The sequence below is a fragment of the Palaemon carinicauda genome, chromosome 4, assembly GCF_036898095.1.
Source record: "Palaemon carinicauda isolate YSFRI2023 chromosome 4, ASM3689809v2, whole genome shotgun sequence".
Taxonomy (NCBI): Eukaryota; Metazoa; Arthropoda; class Malacostraca; order Decapoda; family Palaemonidae; genus Palaemon; species Palaemon carinicauda.
The window spans coordinates 116387463-116404962 of record NC_090728.1 but is presented as its reverse complement, the minus strand read 5'-3'; the positions used below and the strand labels follow the sequence as shown (position 1 = coordinate 116404962).

The 17500-nt window shown below is 37.6% G+C and overlaps 1 protein-coding gene across 1 annotated transcript in view; it reads left to right on the top strand.

Annotated features, from left to right (window-relative positions):
* LOC137639632 (uncharacterized) overlaps window positions 1-7077 on the top strand; it is a 41439-nt gene extending 34362 nt beyond the window's left edge. The window contains exon 4 of the mRNA XM_068371889.1: window positions 6896-7077. Coding sequence (XP_068227990.1) covers window positions 6896-7077 — 182 coding nt within the window. The remainder of the gene's footprint in view (window positions 1-6895) is intronic.
* The last annotated feature ends 10423 nt before the right edge of the window (window positions 7078-17500 follow it).

The following is a 17500-nucleotide window of genomic DNA, read 5'->3' as shown; positions in this document are numbered from 1 at the left end:
TTTTATAGTTAATATATGACATATCTGTTTTTTACGTTGTTATTAATTTATATGGGGCATATCGGTTTTGACGTTGTAACTGATTTTAGAATGATTTATTGTTAATTTATTCTCATCATTTATTTATTTCGTTATTTCCTTTCCTCACTGGGCTATTTTCCCTATTGAAGCCCTTGGGCTTATAGCATCTTGCTTTTCCAATTAAGGTTGTAGCTTGGCTAGTAATAATAATAATAACAATAATACTGTTGAGAAGTGTACTCTTTTTTTATTAGTTTCTTGGGGATTTTTTTTTTCACGATGTACTTACGGATGTTTTGTAATAAGGCTATGGAATAGATTGGTGTCATTAACTAAGGAACCGTTGCTAAATGAAAATGAGTTGATGTTAAACGTCACTCAAACAGTTTACTTCATCAGACTTGTGACAGGGAGGAAAATAGTAATTTTTGGTGTTTGTTTCATATCAAAATACAACTTTTCATAGGATTCACGTAATTAAGTCTATGGAGCATTTTTACGGTATAGGATTGGTGAAATTATCATGTTCTCAAGGGAGAATTGTCACAATATATAGCGCAAGAGAATAAAAGCCAATGCATGTCTATTACAAATTTTATACAGAATAAATCGTTTCTAAAAAGGTAGTCGATAAGAGAAATTCAGTTGCATTAAATAAGTGAAATCCTGATAGCCGATAGCCTGCTTATAAACAAGAACCCGTATTAGACTTCAAATACCAGGCAAACTTCAGCAACAAAAACAACAACAACACCAAAGCAACAAATAGCGTAAATAGGGATAGAAATAGGTGGCCAACAGAGTTGAAGATTAATGGTAAGATGAGAGATCTATAACCCAATGGCTTGGTACGCACCTTAAACAGATTTCTGGGAAACTAAACCACATCAAAATGTTTTTAAAAAGGTAGTCGATAAGGAAATTATAGTTCCAATAAATAAGCGAAATCCAAATAGCGGATACACTGCTGATAAGCAAAAACGAACGTGTATGTGACTTCAAATCGCAGGTACCCATCTACAACAACAACAACAATACCATCTAAGCAACACATGGCGTGAATGACTGTCCCGTCTATATAGGGATATAAACAGGTGACTGTCAGGGTTGAATATTACTGTTAAGGAGAAAGATCTATAACTCAGTGACGACGTACGTACGTTAAACAGATTTCTAGAAAACAAAACTACATCAAAACCACCCACTACTCAAAAAAGAAAGAAAAAATGGACTATAATAAAACATTCTTTAATGTTCATGGCACGTGTCAGGCTAACAGCATTGGACATTTTACAGCCCGAAGGAATTTTCTTTTTTTTTTTCTCCAGCAGAACTGTTTCTTGACCAACTTTGTTGTTTTTGACATGAATCTCAGCGAAATATTTTCTTCATGAACCTTTTCCCTTTTAGTGTGGGAGAAAAAAAATCCATTACTTTTATGGCGTCTCAGCTAAGATTGTTTGAACTATAATATTTTTCTCTAACCAAAAATTCATCGACAGTTCGTTAACTTTTTCTCAGTATTGCAAAAGATAAAATGATTAGTAATATCAAATTAGAATAAAATAGCTTTAAGGCTTTAACGATTTAACACATTGTAATCTGAAATAAAACTATGAAATGTCGTAATATGAATTCCTTGTGATCTCTAAAAGAGTTCCTCCCATCGTTCTGTTTTAATAATTTCCATTTGTAATGAATTTTGGGCATAAAGCTCTGCCTGCCGTTGGGACACAGGTGTAAGGTTGATTGGGACGATGAGTTTTGCCCTGTCAGTGGGAAATGCAGTTTGAAATGTTGCGGAAACATGACCAGTAAAATCATTTGGTTTTAGACTTCAAGTTTTATGAGGTAAAGGAGATGCTAGTTTTTCATATTTCGTATCATAGATCAATCATCCTTGAATAAGTCATGAGATTCATTTTCTCACTGTTTCTATCAGTAGTTTATTCAATACTACATGTTGAGACAATTTCTTATTATGCATTTAATTCTTCATATATACTGTATATTTACTGCAGTTATAAGAATATTCAAATTGTTTCCACTATCTTGTGTTCATTAGGTAAATTAAACTGATTATGTGACCTCTTGTTACTCTCCGTTTTAGACAATTAATAGATATATACCTCAGTTGATAGATAGGAAGAAAGATAGATGAACCGACAGAGGAATAAATTGATAGATAAAGTTTACTCGTATGAATTGAAGGCTCACAGTTGGTAAAGAGGGTAACTGAAATATGATGAATACCTTTCCAGTGACCCCCGACCACCCCCGGCAATAAAGTCAAATAGGATAAAGAAACTAATCAGGAGTGAGATGAATGTACGTTCGGAGACTATGTCATTTCGTTAAACAGCAGAGGTTTTAGCCTACTTACCTATTTGAGAATTATGGATATTATGAAAACTTTCAAATAGATTTATTCAATATCTAAATTGAAATCATAGCTCTATCTTAATCAACTTTTATGTTAATATCATTTGCATTTAAAAATAAAAACTTATAGGCTCCTAAATTTGTTTATGACACGCCCAAGAAGACTCAACAACGTTGTCAAAATAAGAAATTGGAATAAGTTTGAACAGCTATTCATCTCCGTTACACTCCACGCAATAGCATTTTTTTTTAATAAATTTGGGGATATCAAGATATGAGGCTATAAATATGAAGAAGTGAATTGAATAAACGTCTTGCATAGATATTCCACAGCCAGGTTCTCATGCCAAGATTTTAATGGTTGCCTTCACTTTTGGCAAAGTCGACGAGAAATTACTTTTTTTTCTTTTCGTGTTATATCAATGATTATTTTTTAATTTCGTGGATAAACAAAAATTGCAAATAAGTAACCAACGTAGGTCAGATGGAAGTAAGTCGAAGATCATATAGAAATAATATACTGTATTCCAAAAATAGATCTTTTCTTATATTTATAACTACCTCGGAAATCAAAAGCTTTCTTCATCCGACCAGATATAGCAGCAGAAATCGAAGTTTTTTTTTATTATAACAATGAATAACTTATTGTAATAGTCCTCTAATTAAACATATTTAGTATTCATCATTATTGTTATGAGCATAATGCTTTGGTGATTAAAGGTAAACTTAAGCAATGCATAAAAATAGGAAAAAGAAAACAATTACTTAAAAGAATATTAATGTTTACTAATCTATATAACGTGAATAACAAAATTGCAATTCAAAATTCATTCACTCTTACTGGTACTTCGTTTCTTGCAAAAACCACATGATACTGATGATTTTCCATAACGGTAATCAGTAGAGAAACTACTATTGCGATAAAAAAAAGAGAAAATATTTCACGTAACAATAAATAAAGCGGACGGATATGAATATCAATTTATACGCCCCTAGAGTTAGGAAACTAACTGTTGTGATTAGAGATTGTAGAGGGATTGAATATTTTACAGATTTTAATTTAGGTACGAATAAGAAATGATACAAAATAACGACATAATGAATGCTGTATGTCTTGAGTTATCACCCTTAAAGCTAAAGTATGGAACCCTTTGCAGCCTATAAGATTTATTTTTTCTCTCTCCTTAGAGGCAAAACAATTTCTCGACCGACTTCGTTGTTCTTAACATGAATCCCAACGTCCTATCTTGTGCATGCGACCTTTCTCTTTTTGTGCAGAAGAAAAATAATCTCTCTGCCTCGCTACTTCCATGTCGCCTCAGCTAAGGCTGACTGAATTTTCTTTTATTTCTACAAGCGAAGTTCCACTGCAGAGTTTACCAATATAAGACAAATTTCAATCATGCAGGGACGAACATGATGCTCTTACGCTTTAGTGGTTAAACAAAAAAAAAAAAAAAAATAAATAAAAAAATAAAAGAAATTATGATATAAGAAATGTTAAGTCATTTGACACGCAGGTCTTCATCAATTCTATCACTTAACCTTTCCCAAAGATAAGTATTCAACCACAAAAAATTTTAGTCGGTGAAAGACTCTATGAAAGATGCTCATCCAATCAAAAGACCTCAACACATCTCGATTAATAAAAATCTAAATGGGAATCAGTTTCAAGAAAACTTTAATGTAAGAAGAAAGCATTAGGTAATTTTTTATGATAGCTATTTTTAGAATTATTTTGGTTTAATTACTTGCACGCCCATCGATGATGAATTAAGCATATGGGTAAAGATATCTATATCTATCTATCTATTTAGCTAGATATCTATATCTATCTATCTATCTAGCTAGATATCTATATCTATCTATCTATCTAGCTAGATATCTATATCTATCTATCTATCCAGCTAGATATCTATATCTATCTATCTATCTAGCTAGATATCTATATCTATCTATCTATCTAGCTAGATATCTATATCTATATATCTATCTAGCTAGATATCTATCTATCTATCTATCTATCTATATATATATATATATATATATATATACGGATTTTGAGCGAAGCGAAAAATCTTTTTTTTGGGTGAGGTAGCCATGTCGTCCTGATGGAAGTTCCTAAAGGGTAGCTACCTGGGGTATATTTGGCTACAGTGATATTCCCAGAGAATTTTACCTTAAGGTATCCAGAATTCTAACACCTGGAGCAAATATCCCTAAATAAATCTAACAGGGATATCGCATGATATCAGAGGATGTATTCTTGACACGCCACATAGCTATCTTCACCCCGAACAATATTAACGCTTCGAGTGGTTACAGTGACAGGAATCTAAATACGAGAATGAAAAGAGAGCCGATCATAAGGTATCTCTCCTATTCCGTTTCCAGTGTGTATCTGACGAAAACGGCAGCGACATCTTTATTCCTTATAGCTATACACGAGGTGCTACAGATACTCTATTATAGGGAGGGGTCAATAATCCCTTTTTACAATAAAAGGAAGGGCGGCCCCATCCGGACGACATGGCTACCTCACCCAAAAATAGACTTTTTGCTTCGCTCAAAATACGCTTTTTGGGCTTAGGCCATGTCATCCTGATGGAAGTTTACCAGAGCATAACTGTATCTGTGGATTCTCAACCGGTGCCGTACCCTCAAGAAAGTATTTTCCTGGTCTGTCTAGACCTAGAGACCTATGATTTTACTGTTATACATCATTTCATCTAAGCATGAACTATGTTAGTGCTTCTTGCCCTCTACAAGAAAGAGTTGTACTAGACTCTGGAAAAAGTCTCAAGGAGTACATATTAACTATGGATGACAAAATGACAAGTTTGTATAGTGGTCTCGCCCTATACATTATAAAGCAAAGTTTGTATAAGAATCACCAATGTCAGTATGAATTCCTGACATCTCCCCCAGTGTTTCTACGCTTATTAAACCATTGAATAACAGTTGTATCCGTATAGGAACAAATTTTGCTTCTCTACCATCATCCCCTTAAGGTAAAACGTTAATCCTTCCTAAGGAGGGGATAAAGCGAGTGGATTTTTGCTTGAAAAAAGAAACAATCTTAAAAGACATTCCATGTTAAAATTATCCATATTTTAAACTTAATGCTCAGTACATTTCTAATAAAATAAGTGTGGGTGAATAAGGCTAGTTCATTAAAATTTTAATAAACATATATATCAGAAAACAATTATAAAATTTATAAAATGTGGACGATATCCTTTAAAGCATAAAGAAAATAGTAAACAGAAAATATCATTTCGTCTAAAAGGAAACAGATTTGCCACTTTAATCGAATTATTGATAATATTGATACAGTCTGCATTACTGCTTATTTACACTAGCGAAAGAAACGCTCTTCACAAGTGTCCGTATTATACTTTTAGTTCACCAAAGTCAAGGGAACAGTTCGGACGGACACGTTAGTGGCCTATCACTCAGTGTGTAGTAACAGTCTGTGACTACACACCCACTCTCTTAATTAATCGTCCCAAATTAATTTCACTTCACTGTTCCTCGCAGATTTAAACAGCAGGTTTAAGAATTCTACCTGCTGCTACCACAGACCTCTTGAGTTGCTCCACTTGCTTAGCATAGTGCATAAAGAACACCTTGGATGACTACCAGCCGGTGTACGAACGAAGATGTTCAAAGTCCATGCAATTGATGAAATTTTATGGAAAAGGCAACTTTTCTCGGATCATGACTTACGGGTGTACTGTCTGGATCCGCTCTGCAAATAACATAGGCGAGTTTCACCCTTAGTTGTTTCACAGATAAATTTGAACCCGAGGTTTCTCCTCTGAACAGCTGTCCTCCCTTAAAGTCTGAAGTTCTATAAAGATAGACCTTTAGGCAGATGACTGGACATAGAGATGCATCTTCCCTCAGAGGGCAGATTCTCTAGGGACCCCACCTGTTGGTGGGTAGCTCGTTCTCGGTAAGAAACATTGGATCTGGAAATAGATTCAGTTCTCCCTCCAAGAACTGGACTTGGCCTTCCTTTCTAGAGAGAGCCACTATTTCACTAACGCTGGCTCCCAAAGTGAGTGCAAACAGAAATATGACTTTTTGAGTCAAATCCTTCTATGCACACTCCTCATTGTTCATTATTTAGGTAAAATGAAGAATCTTATCTAATGACCAGGAAATGGGTCTTGGAGGCGCTGAAGGACTAAGCTTAGCACGGGCCTTCGGAATTCATTAAGAACGTCGTTAGAAAGGTCGTCCTGAAAGGCATATAGTATCGGTCTTGTCAAGGCAGACTTGCACATTGATATTGTGTTGGCTGCTAAACCCTGCTCATGAAGGTGAATGAAGAATGATAAACAGAAATCCGTTGAGATTTCTTTTTGGTTTCGTCGCCTTGACAAAGGACACTCGCTTCTTCCATGATGCCTCATATTGTCTTCTGGTTTCCTCCAAAAAGTCTATACTATCTCTTGATACCTCGAATCTTTTTCTCATTGCTAAGGAGAGAAAATCTTGAGATGCAGGTTCCGGGTTTTCTCTGTTAAAGCGAAGACAGTCGACCTCTGTACTCGCAGAGACAGGGTTGTATTCAGTAGCGGTACAACTTCAGTCGTAGATCCAATGCCAGAGGGAACCACACGCTGTTTGGCCACTTGTGGGCCACTATTGCCGCTTTCCCATTGACGGATCTAAGTGTGTCGAGGACCTTCAAAAGGAGGTTGTGCGGAAGGAACAGGTAAATCCTGGACCATCTGTTCCAGTCTAGGGACATAGCGTCCACTGCCGCCGCTAACGGATCCTCATATTGGGACACATAACGATCTATTTTCTTGTTGTCTTTCGTTGCAAAGAGGTCTATCTGCAGTTCCGGGACTTGACTCAGGATGAAGGAAAATGATCCTGTGTCTAGGGACCTATCTGGTTCTATTGGTGTAAACCTGGATAGAGCGTCCGCTGTCACGTTGCGTAACCCTTGAATGTGAACTGCTGACAGGTGCCATTTCTTCCTTTCTGCCAAACGAAATGTGGCCAGCATCACTTGGTTGATTTGAGGCGACATCGACCCTTGTCGATTCAGGCATCTCACTAACACCTCGCTATCTAGAACCAATCTTATATTGGTCGAGTGGGGAGGAGATACTTTCTTTAGTGTCAGAAGTATTGCCATGGCTTCTAGAAAGTTGATGCGAAATGACTTGAAAAGATTGGACCAAGCTCCTTGGACTCTCTTCTGGTGAGAGTGGCCTCCCCAGCCTTCCTTTGAAGCGTCTGTGTGGATAGTAACTGACGGGGGAGGAGGTTGAAGAAGTATTGATATCTACAATTGCTTAGCTTTGGACCACGGCTTGAGAAGCGTTCGCAGTCAAGTCGGTAGTGGTCTCATTAGATCTCTTTGCGCGTTTGATGCGTATTTTTTCCAGACTGCTGTTGCATCCTTTAGCTGTGCTCTTAGGACTGGATCTGTTATCGAAGCAAACTGTAGAGAGCAAAGCACTCTCTCCTGTTCACGTCTTGATATCTGTTTAGATTTCAAGAGTCACTTGACAGCTCCTGTTATTTCTTTTCCCTTCTTCCAAGGAATGGGAAGTTGATGTGACTTCAAACTCCAGAGGATTCCCAACCAAATAAATTTTTGAGCAGGAGAGAGTCCAGACTTTTTGATGTTGATCTAAAATCCCAGATGTTCCAGGAACTGGATCACTATCTTGGAGGCTTGCATGCATTCTGTCCTGGATGCTGCCGACACCAGCCAGTCGTCCAAGTAGGCCACTACTTGGATCACCTTTAGGCGTAATTGATGGACGGCTGCATTCGCAAGCTTCCTGAAAATCCTTGAGGCTATGTTTAGCCCGAATGGCATGGCTCTGAAGGTGTAGGTATATGCCCTTTTGGGCAGTAGGGTTCTTATTTGTTGAAGTGTGAGCATCCTGAACTTGTAGTTCACCCATAAATTTGTTGAGTGGCTACTAGTCCAAAATGACTCAGAATTTTTCGGAGTCTTTCTTTGGAACACAAAACAGCCTCCCTTGGAACTTGATCGACTTAACTTTTCGGATTACTCTTTTCTCTAAGAGTTCTCGGACATATTCTTCCAGAACGGGGGTAGAGTGTTGGAAGAACTGAGGAAATTGAGGTGGAGGACTGTTCCAGCTCCAACCTAGTCCATTCTATATTAGGCTGTGGGCCTAGGAATTGAAGGTCCAACGATCCCTAAATATATGTAGTCTCCCTCCTACTGGAGGCATCTCACTTCTGCTGTTGTGGACCCGAGGCCTTGCCTCTTTGACCGCGTCCTCCCCTGAATCCCCCTCCTCTTGAATGGCGTCTAGAAGAACCTCTGGCTGTTCCTCTAGCTTCTGAGTGAAAGGAAGAAGTCTGCCTTTCAAAAGCTGGGTTAAAAACCGGCGACTGTGTCGCCACTTGTTGAGGTACCAACTGGTACGGGGTTGGAGGTTTTGCCACTATCTGAGGCACCACGGTCGCAGGAAGTTGCTGTTGTTGCTGTCGGTAGGGCTTAGCCGGCCACAGGATATACTAGGCCTTTTTGTCTTCTTTTTGGGTTGAGGACCCTCATCCGTAGAAGACTTTCTCTTAAGATTTTAGCCCCACTTTTTGAGAGGGTTCCTATTCACCGTGGCAGCCTTGTCTACTACCTCTTTAACCACTTCGTTGGGATAGAGGTCCTTAATAAAGCTATAGAGATCCTTCGTAACTGTGGCCAGATGGGTTTTGGCAACTACCATGAACATGTCCTGGTTCTTGGGGTTACTTGCCATCGTTTCCAATATCGTTTGCAATGGCATCGATGCTGAAAGTCTTTCTTTTGTCTCTTGCTCTCTGCACAAGAGAAACTCCGACACCTTTGGAAGTTCCTCACCAAACTGACGTTCGGCAATATCAGCTTCCAGCTTCCCGACGGAGAAGGTAAGGTGGACGTCCTTCCAGGCTTTTTTGTCCAAGGGTAAGGTCAGGGATAACAGCTTGCATTCCTCCAAGGAGGGGCATGGTTTCCCTGCCTCCGCCGCCTTCAAGGCTGCCTTATATCCCTTTTCCATGAAGGGAAAGGCTCTGGTTGGAGAGGCCACAAAGGAGGGAAGCTTCTTACTCAAGGCTGGCACCTTTGAGTTCGTGAAGCCCCTCTCTTTCATCGAGCTTTCTAGTAATGCCTGTGCTTTACTATGGTCAAGGACTATGACCTTCTTTGGCTCCGTCTCCTCCTTTGAGGTTGGCTCCTTCTTAATACGGACATAGCAGTCCGGGTAAGTCTTTGTTGGGCCAAAATTCCACATCTTCCAGGGGAATTGAGCCCAACTTCTTCGATATAACAATCTTCCCGGTTGTCATTGGCGTGTGTTCGTCATACCTCCAAGGATTGGTATCTGAGCACAAAGGAAGATCCTTCACGCTGAGTCGCTTCTGGGGCCGACATGATGCTGTGAGTCTACGTATCTCCAGTTTCATCGCAGCTTCCTTTTCATCATTCTCCTTTTGTATTTGTTGAATCATCTGAACAATAGAAGAAAGAGTCCTTCCCAGATCACCTTTGATAGCAGACGATGTTGAGGGAACAGGTTCTGGGGACGGAACCGATGTAACCGAAACCTTGTTGATTTTTTCCTCTTCTATTTATGGAGCCTGGGTCAGCTCCTCCTCCAGAAGGTCCTTCTCTGTATAATCTGACACTTCTGACATCCTATCGTCCAATTGGATGTCTTGAAGGGCGGAAGAGACTTCAGAATCTACCGGATTCTGGACAGTTGGTATTTCCTCCTGAGGCTGAGGAATGAGTGCTTCAGCCGATGCCTTAGGGAAAAGGTAGGCCCTCATCTTCTCGTTTGGAAGGTAGGGTCTGATGTGTTTTTCTGAAAACCCCTCAACCAGGCTCGCAACTTTTCCCTAACGGCATCCGTTGACTCCGCCGACTTAGGGGTTTCAAATGCCTCGGTAATCAGGTTAAAACATATGATACATAACTGAGGGTCCCAATACCGGATATCATCTTTGGAGGCTGCGCATGCTGCATGCCTCCTGCATAACTCATGTCCACAGAAGTTCTTGCTGCGGACATTGCAGAACATACTTCCGCACTTTGGATGGTCCTCCTGTAAAGAGAAAAAAGTCCATGAGTATCAAGTGAAGGCTTTTCACTTATTACTAACACACATAGCCTATACAGTAAAGCTAGAAGGGAAAGAAGGAAAGACACATACTTGTATTTCCTGCCCAGCCAATTGTTGTAACCTCCCAAAATATTAAAACTAAGGATAATTCTTATTCTAGAATATCTTATTTATTTTCCTAAGCAGAAAGTTAAGGTGTAGATCACACCTTGAAATAAAGTTTTAATATACGGGATACAATGAATACAGAAAGAACTCACTTTCTCATTAGTGTACGGTCTCAACAAAAGGTTGTACAAGATAACATTAAGTATGTTGGAAGAACTTTGGTGTTACAACAAACTCTATACTGTAGTTTTATTAATGCATTGTGTACTACACCACAAATATAGTAACTACTATACAGCGCATGCTGTCATGCCGGCTGGCATTTACCCTTGTATAGTTCAAAGGTATGCTACCTTTAACTAATAGGCGGCAGATCACTGGTTTGCAAATGTGTGCCGGCCACAACTGAAAACACTAGCACTCGACTGCCGGCCACTAATCGTTGTGGCCAGCAGATCTCGGGATGTGTCTCTACTGCGGCAGGCAAAGGTAGTGATACCCATGCAGGCCGGCAGTGACTACGAACCACAGAACCTACACATACCCAGCTGCCGGCCGTTCAAGCCGGCACCCGGGCTAGGAGTACAATACACTAGCAAAAGAAACAGTATGGATGTAAGATTATCAGGCGGCATTGCCATAAAACCTTCATCCAGAAAGAATGAACATATGGAAGGGGAGAATGTAGCATTCAGGCTTCCTGTATATCCATAGCCTGCCGGGCTCTACCAGCAGACACGGAAGGGAGACCAAGGGAGGTCTGGGGTTCACTCATCAGAAGAAAAAGGGTCTCTGCCGGCCAGCAGAAAGCTGAGCCGGTCTCCCATCCTAACCTATACTTGGTACAGATGTAGGACTGCGGCCAAGAGTTGTTATTTATAGGCCATCACTGAAAAAGAGAGGAGGAAAGGGATAAGGGTCCTGTAAACTTCGTTCTAGTATGAGACACACCCAGCAGTTAGGAAAGCTCATCCTAACCTAGAGTTTGTCTATTAGGGAGGAAGGTTGGCAATACTTGCTATCCTCCTCCATACCAGAACAAAGTTAGGTGTAGTTATTTCGCCAGGAAACGGAGAAAACTCATTCTCCAGCCCGAGAATAACAACACAGGACAGCCTGCTAGCCCACTAGTAGGAGGAATCATCTCATACAGAATCCTTCAGATGTGTGCTAGGGAAGCAAAGCCAATTATGTCTGCACCTAATCTAGCAAAGGAAACTCATTCTCTATGCTAGGAAGACGCAGACCACAGACTAGAGCTCTGATTTTCTGCCCCAAACCCAGAAACCAGTTACTCTAGTTAGCGGGTCAGGGGAGACATATCCTAGTGAAGTTATACCTGAATATTATTCAGATAGAACGACTAGGACTAAGCCTAAGGCTTACTCAGAGAGAGAAAGGGATTGAACTTAGTCTCCGGAAGAGAAAAGAACAACCGGGGATGTGTGCGAAAGTATACTAAAGCCCCATAGGCTACTAGCCTAGGTGAGGTGAGAATCGATTACCTAAATCACCGAAACTCTCTCGTATACACTCTTGGAGAAGAACATTAAACAATATCTTACATGTATAAAATATCTGCTTATAGCTTCAATAACATAACACTCGGAAAACTTATATCAGGCATGAAAGTGCTAGGGCCAGACACATAGGCTACTAAGCCTCGCAAAGGGCAAGATCGGTTACCTAAATCGCCGAACTGAAAAGTAACAGCATCATATAAGAACTCATAGAGGAGCTAAATAGCTAGATTTATTAAAGCATAAAAACCGGGAACGTCACTCTGACTAACTAAAGGACCCATATATAGCGAGCGACAGCATCCAGGATGCCTCTGGTAGGCAACAGCTCTTGTTTACGTTAATATCACTTTTGATTTAATTCAAAACGACAAGAGCTTACATTCATACTAAGTAAAGATAATACTCAACTTTTCAGAGGCAGAAGGGGCCGGAAAAAGCATCATTATGTTGAATAATATCCAAAATTACGAGAGATCAGAAGGGAAAACATCGAGTAGTATAGCTACTCGAAAAGGAATAAAGATGGCGCTGCCGTCTTCATCAGATACACACTGGAAACGGAATAGGAGAGAAACCTTATGATCGGGAACGTCGCTCTGACTAACTAAATGACCCATTTATAGCGATCGACAGCATCCAGGATGCCTTCGGTAGGCAACACCTCTTGTTTACGTTAATATCAATTTTGATTTAATTGAAAACGACAAGAGTTTACATTTATACAAAGTAAAGATAATACTCAACTTTCTAGAGGTAGAAGGGGCCGGAGAAAGCATCATAATGTTAAACAATATCCAAAATTACGAGAGATCACAAGGGAAAACACCGAGTAGTAGAGCTACACGATAAGGAAAAAAGATGGCGCTGCCGTCTTCGTCAGATACACTGGAAACGGAATAGGAGAGATACCTTATGATCGGCTCTCTTTTCATTCTTGTTTTTAGATTCTTGTCACTGTAACCCCTCGAAGCGTTAATACTGTTCGGGGTGAAGATAGCTATGTGGCGTGTCAAGAATACGTCCTCTGATATTATGCGATATCACTGTTAAAATTTATTTAGGGATATTCACTCCAGGAGTTAGAATTCTGGATACCTTAAGGTAGAATTCTCTGGGAATATCACTGTAGTCAAATATACCCTAGGAAGCTACCCTTTAGGAACTACCATCAGGGCGACATGGCCTGAGGCCCCCCCCCCCAAAAAAAAAAAAATATATATATATATATATATATATATATATATAATTTACACAAAGATAAACTCCCATGCAAAATACACACAAGCACACACACACACACACAAACATATATATATATATATATATATATGTTTGTGTGTGTGTGTGTACTTGTGTGTATTTTGCATGGGAGTTTATCTTTGTGTAAATTATATATATATATATATATATATATATATTTTTGGGGGGGGGCCTCAGGCCTGAGGCCCCCCCCCAAAAAAAAAAAAAAAATATATATATATATATATATATATATATATAATTTACACAAAGATAAACTCCCATGCAAAATACACACAAGCACACACACACACACAAACATATATATATATATATATATATATATTTATATATGTTTGTTTGTGTGTGTGTGCTTGTGTGTGTGTGTGTGCTTGTGTGTATTTTGCATGGGAGTTTATCTTTGTGTAAATTTAACTTGCACATATGTTTACATTTACTAGTCTTCATAAACTAGCTGAAATGGTAATGGTTATATGGTATTGTTGTATAAACTGATTTTGAGATGTTAAGTTACGAGGTTGTAATAAGATGAAGATGATTTTAACGCCTCTGCTTCCATGAGATTCCACCTTTTTAATCGGTTAATAACTTGCATTATCTTTTCCATTCATTACTGGGAGCATATTTCTCTTCTAAAAAGTATTGATTCCTATATTGTAAGAAAAAGTACCTAGGGATTTGTAATTAACAAGGAACAGTTATCAAATGAAATAAAGTTCCAGATCAAACGGCAATGGAACATCGTGGAGGAAACGTTATTATTTTCTTGTTTTTAATACAAAGTTAATAAAGTTTTTTATTCGTCACACCAGAGACAATAATTTCTTTTTATTAAAGGTTTGTTTTTTCATTAATTTTGTCTGTTTCTTTTTTTTTTTTTTTTTTTAAAGAATGGCGCGGAGTAGAGTAAAAAAATTCGATAATGAAAACTCAATTGACATTAGAAGTAAAATAAAACAGAAGAAAAAAATAGGTAAATTGTTTCTTGCCAATGTCATAAGCAATAACAGTTTTCTTAAAATGGCCAATAAAAAAAGAAAAAAAGAATAAGGGAATTATGGTTACAAATAGTTATTTAAAGCGCTGGATAATTAGGACTACTGGTATACAAAAGTCCCTGCAAGGATTAGGCACTTTTCATCGCCAATAAAAAAAAAAAAAAAAAAAAAAATACAACAGCAAGCAAGGCAATAACATCAAATGGTGTATATCGCCTTTCCATCTTAATTTCAGGTATGAATAAAAATATATGACTGACATGAATATGACCACTCGTTTCTGTAAATGTCAAAATTAGACTGATCAAATTAGATTTAAAAATGACTACTTAGGTGACAAGATCCTCCGAGGATGGAGGGTATCAATTAGAGCTCATTTAAGAGATATCATTGAAATGGTTTCCTTAGAAAACAAAAATACCACCTTAAAATAGAAGAAAATAAGATCAAGAGATATGGTAATGGTAAGGACATTAATCATGAACATACTTCCAATACTGGTGACAATTCAGGTTAAATGTGAAATACTATAATTATTAGTTATAAGTGAGGCAACGTCAGTTTGATAACTAAATAAATATATAACAAAGTAATTGACAGTTTCTGAACGCTACTTCATACACTAATTAGAGACCTGCTTAACAGCCAGGATTATGACATTTCACGAGGTTAATATTTATCCAACCTCAACTCTGAAATTACTGATATATGTGGTTATTTATTTGATTATCATTCATTAAAGATCAAACAGTTAAGGGAGAAAAGAGAACCGGTATATAAATCACTTATATTCAATGACTATTGACATCAATTTACTTAAAGATAACAATTGCAAATACAAAAAAGGTAACTGTTCATGTCTACACACAGGACAATGAACAATTCGATATAGAGCTGCAGAATATTTGAGAGTTAGGGTAGGAATGGACGCAATGTTGTGTCATACAACTATGAATATAATAAACTACTCAATCAAAGTGGATGATATTGCAGGGAAAAGAATCATTACTGTCAGTTACTATGAGGGATTTTTAATGTATTGACAGGCTTTCATTTGTCATAAACTTTTGGACGATATGAGCAGAGAATATTAGTGTGGAATAGTATTATAAAAGTTTATTGCAGTAAAGTAAAGGCAAGCTAAAGATATGAAAGATTTGCTAAAATAAAATAGATTTAAAGAATGCATGTGCTTGAAAATAAAGACAAATCGAAAAAGATGGATACGTAATAGAGATACATGGATCTGCACTTGCTGAGAGCAGCGTTTATAAATATAGTGAAAAACTTTTGAGTAGGAGATAAATTTCAGGTATCAGATATCCTAAGCATCTTATAGGTATTTGAAGTATCTGGGAAAAGAGAGGAAATACATTCCATAGTGTTAAATTGCTGGCTGAATGGGGGAGAAACAGTTTTGCCATACCAATCAAAATATGAAAATAGTGCTATAAAGGAGAGAATATATATGCCAAGGTAACCAAGATTTAGTCCTCGTGAAATGCTTCAAAAAAAAAAAAATGGCCAGCAGATAACTTTAAAATTATCACAATTGGTGTTATATAGAGACAACTACCCTGGGAACAGTTAAGGATGAACTAGATTTTATTAGTGTTATTAGAGGGTTAATTAAAAGGTGTTTCGTTGTAGTAGTCTAAGAAGGTTCTTTGATATTGCATGTGTAATAACTTATTATTACTAACTTGTGAGATGAATTATTATTCATCATACCTAAAAAAATTCAAAACAATTTGTTACTTGGTATATCTAACTTCAAATGGGAGAACACGAAGCTCCAATACGTCGAATGTACTGCAGGTCTAAGATGAAAATAATTAGTAAATAAGTGTGAATAAAAAAAAAAATGTGGTGAAGTTTATGTCAAGTACATAAAGAGAGGAAATCTACTAGATTTTGTGAAAAGAGAGAGAGAGAGAGAGAGAGAGAGAGAGAGAGAGAGAGAGAGAGAGCATTTAGAAGTATTTCTAAACCCAAACCTAAACAAGAGTAATGTTTGTGTCGAAATATTTACAAAGCGTTAGCAAACGCCTCACTGGACAACTGGGTTCTGGGGAAAATTTTGTTAGAGACAGGTAAGATTGTGTTTGATAGAGCGAAGATTTGAAACTGGGGGTAAGGCTTCCACAACATTTTTAAAATATTTTCAAAGGTTGTTTGCTGTGTTCCTTTGACTATCAGCGGCTCTGCTTCCTTCTTTGATTTTTCATATATGTCCTTTGATATCTACTCTTTTAGCCATCAAGTTTTGCACTTCAATTTCATTCAGGAACAACTATTCCAAGGCAACAATGATGCAGTGGGATAGTTAAAATAATTTATGATATTGACATGGAGCTTCCTTAGACTATTCTCTCTCTCTCTCTCTCTCTCTCTCTCTCTCTCTCTCTCTCTCTCTCTCTCTCTAAAAAAAAAAAAAAAAAAAAAAAAAGGAATGGAGTGGTTATACAGCTGTATTGAAGGGGAATATGCTAGTGAATACGGACGATGATATATGCATATTGGGTAAAAATTACACAATCTCCCGGCAGTTATTAGATAGGTTCAATAAATAAAATTTGAATGGCACTGATTGTAGCAATAAAGGGAAAGGAAATTCTCAAACAGACTGAACAAAACAATTCTTCATCATAAAAAAAATCTTCCGAATGATCTTATAAAAGCAATGGTTATTCTTTGAAGTTAAATTACTCAAAAGAGAAATATCACCGGACTCCCCTCAACCAAATACTGCGTGATTTTAAGGGTGCACACTTTATTAACATTGTTTGTCTCTTTACCACCATATCCAGCCTGTGAAATTTTTCTCTGACGTGTTTTGTTTCTCTGTTAATGTGGTGCATTATTTCTTCCTTTAAAGTAAATCATTTTTTTTTTCAATTCCATCAATTCCTATTTATTTCATTACTGACTTTGCTAACGTTAGAGATTTGATAGTCTACCTTGTTGGCCTAAAACGATGAATAGAACTCAAAAAAAAAAAAAAAATAATGATAATAATAATGATAGGAAATCATGCAACGACTACGAATAATCTTTTATAAATACACCAGCCTCATGAGCTAATATTTGCTTTTCT